Source organism: Carcharhinus amblyrhynchos, chromosome 34 (genome assembly GCF_965287045.1).
Source record: "Carcharhinus amblyrhynchos chromosome 34, sCarAmb.v2.hapA, whole genome shotgun sequence".
Classification (NCBI taxonomy): Eukaryota; Metazoa; Chordata; class Chondrichthyes; order Carcharhiniformes; family Carcharhinidae; genus Carcharhinus; species Carcharhinus amblyrhynchos.
This window is the reverse complement of record NC_137357.1, coordinates 16,552,588-16,563,714: the sequence shown is the minus strand read 5'-3', so window position 1 is coordinate 16,563,714 and position 11,127 is coordinate 16,552,588. Positions and strand designations below refer to the sequence as shown.

General features: G+C 48.6%; 1 protein-coding gene across 1 annotated transcript; it reads right to left on the bottom strand.

Annotated features, from left to right (window-relative positions):
• Positions 1-299: 299 nt before the first annotated feature.
• Positions 300-10,704, bottom strand: LOC145361272 (matrix metalloproteinase-21-like). Its single transcript, XM_080216903.1, has 6 exons — positions 10,089-10,704; positions 8,887-9,026; positions 5,740-5,881; positions 3,840-4,097; positions 2,647-2,819; positions 300-596 (listed from the first exon to the last, which is right to left on the bottom strand). Exons 1-6 carry the CDS (start codon positions 10,702-10,704, stop codon positions 300-302), a joined length of 1,626 nt encoding a protein of 541 aa, XP_080073029.1.
• Positions 10,705-11,127: the final 423 nt, after the last annotated feature.

Sequence of the window (11,127 nt, the reverse complement as noted above, 5' to 3'; positions counted from 1 at the left end):
TGTTATTCAATATCTAACAAGTTAAATTCGTGGAAAACGCGGTCCTACTCTTTAAATAAAACACGAGCTGTGTGGCAGTTCCGTTTATCGAGATAAAGATTGGAATCAGAGTTACAGCTGTTTGACGTCCTGGAGTTTGCAGAGCTTAGGGTGATCCCCCTGGCCTACCCTGTTAGATCCCTGCCGAGATGAACAGGTCCCAAGTTGAGTCTGGTGTTTCCTCTGGACAATCTGACTCCCCCTCACACAAATCAGGTCTTGCGTGACGTTACCCTTCTGAGGAGTTGTACGCTTTGTCCTCATGTCATGGCGGAAGGGTGCACGTTGCAAATATCCAGCCAGTCCTCACTGACCTTGCGCTTGGCATGCAGACCATTGTAGGGGATGCTGGGGTTGGTGACCCTGTCGCGTCTGTTGGCCACCCTCCAGGAGTAAATGCCTTTGAACAAGAAGGTGGTTCTGTGAGTATAAGAAAAGTAGGCCGCATCCAGGTTGCTGATTGGATGGTCCCCTGGCACCAGAGGTGGGAAGACATCGATGATCCTCTTGGGGTATCCGGGTTGCCTCATGTTGGTGTTTACGTTAAATGCTGTGACCTGTTGAGGGACAAAGTTTAACCGTGATTTGAGAAGACTTGCACAAAAGACATGGTCACGCTGTAAACTAATGCCAACCCCACTAAAACTAGCGACTAAGCTAAACCTAATGGCCAGCTCCTTAGGGGAGACAGTGGCATTATTCATTGTCACCAGACCAGTAATCCAGAGAGCCAGAGTAATGCTCTGGGGACCCGGGTTCGAATCCCACCCTGGCTGGGAGTGAAATATGAATCGAATAAAAAAAAAGTCTGAATGAAAATGAAACAATCGCCATGCAAACATTGTCAATTGTCATTGGAACCCATCTGGTTAACGAATTTTTCTCCGGGTGCTCCAGTTTCCTCTCTCGGTCCGAAAGACGTGCTGGTTAGAGTGCATTGGCTGTGCTAAATTCTCCCTCCATGTACCCGAACAGGCACCGGAATGTGGCGACTAGGGAGATTTTCACAATAACTTCACTGCAGTGTTAATGTAAGCCTTACTTGTGGCATTAATAAACAAACTTTGAACTTCAGTTTTCTTCAGGGGAGGAAATCTGCCAGCCTTGCACAGTCTGGCCTACATTTGACCCTCGAGCCACAGCAATGTGGTTGAGTCTTAACTGCTGTTCAGGGCAATTAGGGATGGGCGATAAATGTTGGCCCAGCCACTGACACCCAGCTCCAATGAGTGAATAAAAAAAAAATCACCATTCCAATTGGATAAGTGATCTTTTTTATGTAATTGCTCAAATTAATCAACTTTATTTGTAAACGGTAATGACAGCTTGTGTTTAGGGTTAATGTTTAAGATTTATTTTAATTTCTTCAGGTGAAATATTCCTCATCTTTGCTGTGTTTAGCTTCCTGACATTCACTCCCACCTATGTTCAGTGCTTTGGTCATTGTCCAGACATCCTACTTGAATGGCCACTTTGGATGTATCAGCATTGATATAATCCGCCCCTCTGCAGCTTCTGAATGGTTTCAGTTGCAGTGCACAGTGCAAATACAGAATGGCGCATTGTGTGAGTTGTGTCAGCTGCTTTTAACACTGAGCTTGGTGCCAGCAGTTGTGGAAGATGTGTTCTGAATTGTTACTACTGGTCAGCATTTTTGAAATTTACACTTCTTTGATTTATTCTTCCTTTTTGGTGGCACAGTGGTTCGCGCTGCTGCCTCTCACAGTGCCAGGGAACTGGGTTCGATTCCTGGCTTGGGTCACTGTCTGTGTGGAGTTTGCATGTTCTCCTTGTGTCTGCGTGGGTTTCCTCCGGGTGCTGCGGTTTCCTCCCACAGTCCGAAAGATGTGCAGGTGAGGGTGCATTGGCCATGCTACATTCTCTCTCAGTGTACCCGAACAGGTGCCCAAGTGTGGTGACGAGGGGGTTTTCACAATAACTTCATTGCAGTCTTAATGTCAGCCCACTAGTGACACCAATAAAATAAAGTTTAAACTTTTTTTCAACTGTTTCCACTGCTAACTTTTAACTATATTTATTTGCGTCACAATGAAGTTAGTGTGAAAATCCCCTCATTGCCTTTTTGGGTGCACTGAGGGAGAATTTAACATGGCCAGTGCACCTAACCAACATGCCTTTCGAACTGTGGGAGGAAACCAGAGCACTGAGAGGAAACCCACGCAGACACAGGGAGAATGTGCAGACTCTGCGCAGAAAATGGCCCAAGCTGGGAATCAAACCCAGGTCCCTGGTGCTGTGAGACAGTAGTGCAAACCGCTGTGCCACTGTGCTATTCTGAGAACTTCCTGATCCAGTGGGATGGGGGATGCTGCAGTTTGAGGAATGGAATCGGGGTGTTTCCACATGGGGAAATCTGATGGTTGTACCAGCCAAGTGTGTGCTGCAATGCAGTGATGTCTGAATTGCCTCAGATGATTCATCAGCCTTGAGTACGACACACAAGTGCCTACCTGAGACAGCCTGCTTTTGGCTTGAATTCAAGCAAGGCCCAGTCCCTGGAGCTGGCGAGGTAGAGGGATCAAACACAAATTGTGGCTCCTGGGAGGGAACAGAGAGTGAGGACAGGACAGGAGAATAAGGACTCACCGTGCTTCCCTTGAAGAAGTAGACACACTGGTCACGTTTGTCAAAGAAGGCGGCATTAATCGGTCCAGAGATCCCAGGGAATCCACTGGAGATGAGTTTGGGATATCTGATGCCACGTGGATCCTCCGTGTAGGCACGGTCATTGACGTTGTCATATCTCCAGTACTGAGTTCCTATTGGACAAACACAGCAACGTGACACCGACTGACACCTAAAAGTATCTTGAGAAGGTACATACTTCCTGTCTGCTGAGATCCTGATTGACTCTGTTACCTTCAGTAGGCGCGGGCTGCGTTTCTGAAGTTAGGATGGTGATGATGAGTAAGGCGCTATCTCAATGCATGTGCTGCCTTTACCAATGGAAATAGAGAGCTGACGTGGGTTTTACTTGCCACAGATTCTGGGAGATGGAATTCCTCTTTCTTCACACACTCTGCTCCCATTTCAGGTTCTGCTTCCAGTTCCTGCCCTAGTTACAATCGCCAGGACCTAACCCTGGGTTTTCCCTGGTTACTATCGACTGTTCGATGAGCTATGAGAGTGAGAATGTCAGACCGTTACTCCGCAGTCCCCTTCAAGCCTGCTCTGCCATTCATTACCATCACGGCTGATCATCCAACTCAATAATCCTGCTTTCTCCCCATAACCTTGGACCCCATTTGCTCCAAACTGCTGTATCCAGCTGCCTCTTGAATACATTCAACGTTTGGGCATCCACTACTTCCTGCAGATAGAGTGAATCCTTGAATGTGAATGTGGAAATTTTATAATGGAGCAGTACAGTGGTGTGAGTGAGGTCTCCAGGTGTGGTAGCACAGTGGCACAGCGGTCAGCGCTGCTGCCTCACAGCACCAGGGACCCGGGTTCAATTCCCAGTTTGGGTTATTGTCTGTGCGGATTCTGCACATCCTCCCTGTGCCTGCATGGGTTTCCCCCCACAGTCCGGGAAACGTGCGGATTAGGTGGATTGGCCGTGCTAAATTCTCCCTTGGTGTACCCGAAGAGGCGCCGGAGTGTGGGGATTTTCACAGTAACTTCATTGCAGTGTTAACGGGGATTTTTCGCGGTAACTTCATTGCAGTGTTCACGTAAGCTACTTGTGACACGGAAAAAATAAACGTTTCAAAAAAACTGATCAAAACCGATGGTGAATGAAGTGGGAAAATCTCCAGTGCTTCCGGATCGCCTGTTACCTTTGAAGAAGTACGCAGCATCTTTGGACCAGGTGCAGATGTGGACAAAGGCATCTATTCCTGCCGTGGGGATGCCCCGCCAGCCCCTACAGATGGGCAGGGGGTCGCCGTAGCGGGTGCGGTTGTTCCGGTTCTCGTACATCCAGTACCAGCTGTCTCGGAAGAAGTAGGAGTTGAAACCCATGAGCACTCTGCCATCTGGACCCCTCTCCCTTCGCACCCAGTCAAAGACAGTGTCAAACGGCCCCTCGCACACCCCTGCCCAGGAACAGAAGAAGTTACACAATGAAGACATCACAAATGCTTCGAGGACAGACACCAGAGAAAGGTTAAACTTATTATAATTTTCTCCTCCTTAATTTCAGGCTGACGGTTTAATTTCAGACAGAGAACCCGGACGTGGTTTCGATCTACCAGTTGAGATGTGTCGGCTGAAACTTGAGGTTGCGTTTGGGAAGATCTAACCCAGAAATACTCATCTACCTCTGCCCCACTTGCTGAAAGATACACTTGGCCATTTCCAATACCCTTTGTCCCCACGGGATTTGGGCAGGATTTTCCAGCTACGTTCGCCCCAAGACCGGAAAGTCCCATCCAAGGTCAACAAACCTTGGCGTGGTCTGCCCACTTTCTTGTCCCGTCCAGTCTGATTCCCGTGCAGGACGGGAAACTTCTACCCGATATTTCTCTGAATCCAGCAAATATCAAAGCTGGCAACTGATCAGCCTTGAAAGAAACAGTCAGTAGCCTCAGTTAACGTTGTGAGACTCCTTCCCCTGCCTGCACCGGCAACTCCACATCCTGAAAGGAACATGGCACTGACCTGAGTTGGATGTCCCGTCGAGGAGACATAAGCCCATGGGAAATAGGAACAGGAGGAGGCCATTCGGTTCTTGGAGCCTGCTCCAACATTCATTGGGTGGCACAGCGGTTAGCACGGCTGCCTCACAGTGCCGGGGATCCAGGTTCGATTCCCGGCTTGGGTCACTGTCTGTGTGGAGTCTCCCCATGTCTGCAGGGGTTTCCTCCAGGGTTCTCGGGTTTCCTCCCACAATCTGAAAGGCGTGCTGTTGAGGTGCATTGACCCAAACAGGCAGCGGACTGTGGCGACTCAGGGAATTTCACAGTAACTTCATTGTGGTGTTAATGTAAGCCTGACTTGCGATTTAAGAAATAAAGATCTCTGATTTATCGTTGTCTCAAGGAAATATCTCTAATGTGTTCCAACCAAAGCCAACATCCAGAACACAAAACCTTCTAAATAAGCACAATACAGCACAGGGTAATGCCCACTCATTACAAGAATCCAGCCACATTGTGGAATGTGCATTGCAGATGTTGTGTTTCTTGTTGTAATTGATACAAGTTCTAAGTGTACATACAAAGAACAACAAAGAACGATACAGCACAGGAAACAGGCCATTCAGCCCTCTAAGCCTGTGCCGCTCATTCACCCAATAGACCATTCGTTTGTATCCCTCTATTCCCAGTCTGTTCATGTGGCTATCGAGATCAGTCTTAAACAATCCCAGCGTGTCTGCCTCAACCACCTTGCTAAGCAGTGCATTCCAGGCCCCCACCACCCTCTGTGTAAAATACGCCCCCCCGCCATCTGTGTTGTCCATGTCAACAACACTCTTAATGAAATATTGTTTTTAATCAAAGCTCCTTGTGGGTGATACCTGGAGTGGAACCTCCCATGTTTGTCCCAGCCAGATTCAACATAAAACATTACAGGTCAGGCCAGCTTCTTAGAAGACCTTGAAGTATCTGACCCAACTTGCAACAGAATGAATATTGGCCCTGCTGGTGATGGATTAAGATGACAAAGAAGCAGAATTGAGAAGCAGGTGCCCCACGCTTGGATAGCTTCTCAAGATGTGCAAAGTGAGGTTCTTACCGTACAGCTGCTGAATAGCTTTGCGATCTGCCCAGTCCAGCTCTGTGCCTCTGTCCACTACACTGTAGTTGGGCTGCATTATTGAGCCTCTGCCATACATATGAGGCAAGCCCAGGACATGTCCTATCTCGTGCACAGCCACCTGCAAGTGGGGGAAATATACAGGCATGGTCACTCCAGGCGAAGTCAGGAACTTGTGCTCAGCATTACAGATTCACACAGTCCCCCTTAGGAGGCCATTCAGCCCATTGAGCCAATGCGAGCTTCCCAAGAAGTGGGAATTAATTCCAGATCCCCATTCCTTTCTCCGATGCTGCAAACCTTTCCTAAAGCGATATTTATCCACTGCCTTTTCAGATAGAATCTAATTCCACCAGCTTTTCAAGCAGAGCATTCGAGATCATCACACTTACATTGGGGATAAAAATGCCCACCACTTCTTTGGTTGTGTCGCAGTGATTTGATTTGTGCGTGCTGTGGTTCAGCGGATGGGAAATATTTCTCTCTCGCTGCTCTGCAAAAGCCCCCACTAACTGTGAATTCGATTATATTTCCCTTAACCTTTCTCTTCTGAGCCTCAGCCTGTCCAGCCTGTGTCCGTAACTGAAGTCCCCCATCCCCGCTGATAGGGTTTCCCTGGCCCCAAACTCTTGGCGTCGACTGCATTTTGGTGTGACCATATTTTTGGTTTTTGCACAGACTGCACACACAGCCAGCCAACTTGCATTGCAATAGCCAAGTCTGAGCTGGCTCTACTTTGAAAATGTTGTGTTGTTTTTCCATTTACAAATTCTCTCGCTTGCTGTTTCTTGAGTGTGAACACTCATGATGTCTACAATATAATAATTTATAGCTTTATTAACAAACATCAGAACACAGCAAAATAAAGGTTTGTTTGTTTTGAATGCATTTAGTTTTCTGATGTACAGATCAAGGACTGAGATGAGAATTTTGTCACTGCAAAGCATTGTGAATCTTTGGAATGCTACACCACTAAGGGTTGTGGAAGTTCCATTATTGATGGTGTTGAAGACTAAGCCTGATATATTTTGGAATTACATGAGTAATAGGTGCAGGGGTAGACTATTATATCTTGAAGGAACTGCATGATCGCTTTAAGAGCCAATCACATTCAGGGCAATGTCATTAGGGTGTTACACAGCACCAGGGACCCGGGTTCAATTCCAGCCTTGGATCACTGTCTGTGTGGAGTTTGCACATTCTCCCTGTATCTGTGTGGGATTCCTCCCGGTGCTCTGGTTTCCTCTCACAGTCCAAAGATGTGTGGGTGAGGTTGATTGGCCATGCTAAATTGCCCCTGAGTGTTAGAGGGATTAACAGGGTTACGGCAATGGGGCCTGGGTGGGGTTGTGGTCGGTACAGACTCGATGGCCTGAATGGCCTCCTTCTGCACTTTCGGGATCTGATGATTCTATGACTGAGGGTTTCAACTCCATTGTTGCGCACTGTCTCCAAATTGTTTAATTCCAAGAGTCCAATATCCAACTATCCCAGCCTCAAATATCCTCAACGATCAAACATCCATCCACTGCCAGGGTAGAGAATTCCAAAGAGTCAGAACCCTCTGAGTGATGTGATTTCTCCCCAACTCAGTCCTAAATGATTGGTCCCTTACCCTGAGACTGTGTCCAACACCACACACACACACACACACACACACACACACCCCGATTCTGTGTTCAAACCCACGAAATCTGGAAATGCACAAGAGGGCAGGATTGGGGGAGTGTCGACATCTCAAAGGGTTTAAGTTTATTTCTCAGTGTTACAAGTAGGCCTACATTAACACTGCAGTTAAGCCACTGTGAAAATCCCCTCATCGCCACGCTCCAGCGCCTATTTGGGTACACTGAGGGAGAATTTAACACAGACAATGCATCCAACCAGCACTCTGGGAAGAAACCAGGGAGAGCGTGCAGACTTTGTACAGACAAGCCAGGAATTGAACCCCGGTCCCTGGCGCTGAGAGGCATGAGTGCTCACAACTGTGCAGCATTGCTGCACGGGTTAAGGAGTTAGAGGAGATTACAAGGATGGGGGAGCGGGGTGGGCAGCGTGAGGGATTTGATCGGGGGTCAAAAGTTGATAGGGAGTTGGATGTGGAGTGAGTTAAGTCACAGGCAATAGAACTGTGCATGACCTGAAGTCGAAGGAGGGTGGAATGTGGGAGGCGGGGCTGGGATGTGCTGGAATTGTCACATCTGAAGCCAGACAGATGTGAATCAGGGTTTCAGCAGCAGACGAGTTGAGATGGGGATGACACAGGGCTCTGTTACGGGGGAGAAATGGACAGTCTTAGCGATCGGGTATAAGGTCACGGTAGCACAATGGGTCACACTGCTGCTCCACAGTGCCAGGGACCGAGGTTCGATTCCCAGCCTTGGGTCACTGTCTGTGTGGAGTTTGCACATTCTCCCCATGTCTGCGTGGGTTTCCCCTGGTTTCTTCCCACAGCCCCAAAGACGTGCTGGTTGGATGCATTGGCCGTGCTGAATTGTCCCTTAGTGTACCTGAACAGGCGCCAGAGTGTGGCGGCTAGGGGAATTTCACAGTAACTTCATTGCAGTGTTAACGTAAGCCTGAATTGTGACACTAATAAATAAACACAAAAAAAAAAGTGAATCTCGCGGACACGGGTGACACCAAGATAGAAGCAAAGTACTGCAGATGCTGCAATCTGAAACCAAAGGAGAAAATGCTGGAAAATCTCAGCAGGTCTGGCAGCATCCATAAGGAGAGAAAAGAGCTGGGCTTTGATAAGGATCATCTGGACTCGAAACATCAGCTCTTTTCTCTCCTTATGGATGCTGCCAGACCTGCTGAGATTTTTCAGCATTTTGTCTTTGGCTGTGTGACACCCCCACGCTTGTGAGCAAAGTGGCCGAACCTCAGACTGTTGCCAGGGGATGGAGTGAGTCACTGGGGAGTGGGAGCTGATTCTCATCGGGTTCCTGCCCCCCTGATTGAATTTGGACCACTCCATTCAGTCTGCCACCCTCCAGCCCAATGCTCCTGTACCCCGCACTGTGCTGCCCTCTGAGCAACATGTCACAGCGCTGGAACCCTTTGCGATGAACCCTTTCCCACTGGCAGACTGAGCAGCCTGGCTTTTGGATTGTTGCTTACCCGGAGCAGGCTGATTCCCTGGGTGCTGCTCGCTGCTGTGAAATGCTCATCGTCATCGAAGTGGATGGCACCGTTCTGCCAGGAATGTGCCACCTCTTGCCCAGCTCCATCGAATGCCTGTGAACAGCCTAAGTGGCGTCCTGAGGAACAAAGGAAGGTTTAAATCTATTTGCTGACGTTCTTTTCCTTCATTGATTTGATTTGATTTATTATTGTCGCATGTATTACCAGACAGTGAAATGTATTGTTTCTTGTGTGCTATACAGACAAAGCATACCATTCATAGAGAAGGAAAGGAGAGAGTGCAGAATGTAGTGTTACAGTCATAACTAGGTGTGGAGAAAGATCAACTTAATGCGAGGTCGGTCCATTCAAAACTCTGACAGCAGCAGGGAAGAAACTGTTCTTGAGTCGGTTGGTACGTGACCTCAGACTTTTGGATCTTTTTTCCTGAAGGAAGAAGATGGAAGAGAGAATGTCCGGGGTGTATGGGGTCCTTAATTATGCTGGGTCCAGAGATGCGTAGATTAGAGGGATTGGCCGTGCTAAAATTGACCCTTAGCGTCAGGCGGATTAGCAGTGTAAATTTGTGAGGGTGACGGGGATAGGGTGTTGGTGGGATTGTTGTCGGCGCTGACTCGATGGGCTGAATGGCCACCTTGTGTACTATAGGGATTCTCTGATTTCTATGATGGACTTGTCCCATTCCCATTCTCTGAGGCTTTGCGTGAATGAATCCTTTTCTCATCCCACCCTCTCACAGACCTTCCCTCTCGTTCCTTATCCCACACTTCCAACTTTCACTTGCCGAAAACCTGTTACTTTTTTAATCTTTTGCCAGCTCTGATGAGAGGTCATCAGCCTGAACCCCTAACCTTCTTTGTCTCTCTGTCTCTCTCTCTTTCTCCCCCCACCCACCCCTGCCACCCTTCTGTCCCCCTCCTCTTTCTTTCTCTCTGTGCACAGAACCTAGCAGAGGTGCTGAGTATTTTGAGTATGACCTTTGTTTTTATTATCATAGAACCACTACAGTGCAGAAGGAGGCCATTCAGCCCATCGAGTATGCACCGACAGCAGTCCCACCCTGGCCCTCTTCTCTTAACCCATGCACTTACCCTAGCTAGTCCCCCGACACGAAAGGATAATTTAGCATGGCCGGTCCACCTAACCCACACATCTTTGGAGTGTCAGCGTGTTGTTACCTGTTCCGAAGGCTAGTGTAATATCCACGTCTGATGCCGATGGTCTCAGCTCCTCTTCGAAGACAATTGGCGTCACCTCGCTCCACAGCCGGAATGCCAGCCGAATGGCAGTTCTCTGCTCCAGCACCGACAGCTGGGAGCTGTAACCCTCGCTCAACAAGCGCCACTTGAGTTTCAGTTTGCTAAAGACCAGGCCAGGGACGAAACCACCCACAACCTCCCTCCTCCTCCCTCTCCACCTCCGACCGCGGAAGAGCCGATGCAGAAATCGCTTCTTGCGCACCAGACCACTTCTTGTGGTGTTAACTTGGGCTGCCTGGTTGGTCCGCGCCGTGTCATTGACGGACAGTGTTGGGTTGAGGGGCGGCTGAAGGTGAGGAATGGATTTTTGATCTGGCACCCCACATCTGGGTGTGTTCATCGCCTCTCTGGTGGCTGGGTCAAAGCGGCCGGTTACTGCCAATCCGTTGGACTCTTGGAATGATTTCAGAGCCTGGGTAAAAGTTGGACTTTGTGCCTCTTCTCTTGTTGAAGGATCAGTCTGCGTTGACTCTTCCAAGTCTTCCCTGATGAGGCTGATTAAGTCTGGAGGAGCTGGATCTTCATCACTGACCATTGCTACACCTTGGTGGGAGATTTCTTCCCAATGAACAGGTTTAGTCCATCCATACCTGGCCAGGAATTTCTGATTGGGACAGAGAGGGAAAGTCTGTGAGCATGGAAAAATAGCTTGTTTCAAGCTAATACTGACACCTTTCTCTTTTTAGTCTGTTTATTGGATATGGGCATCCTTGGTTGGGCCAGCATTGATTGCCCACCCCTCATTGCCCCTTGAAAAGGTGATGGTGGGCTGCCTTCTTGAACCGCTGCAGCTTTTCAAACGAAGGCCTGAGCAGAGAGATTGGATGTGACTTGTACTTAACCCTTGTGTGTGAGCTCGTCTTGGCCATTTGCCCAATGCCCTAGCCTTCACACTGCATGTGCTTGCCTTGCCCTATTTTCACAAATCAGGACTGAGTGAGGATTTAGTGATTCTAAC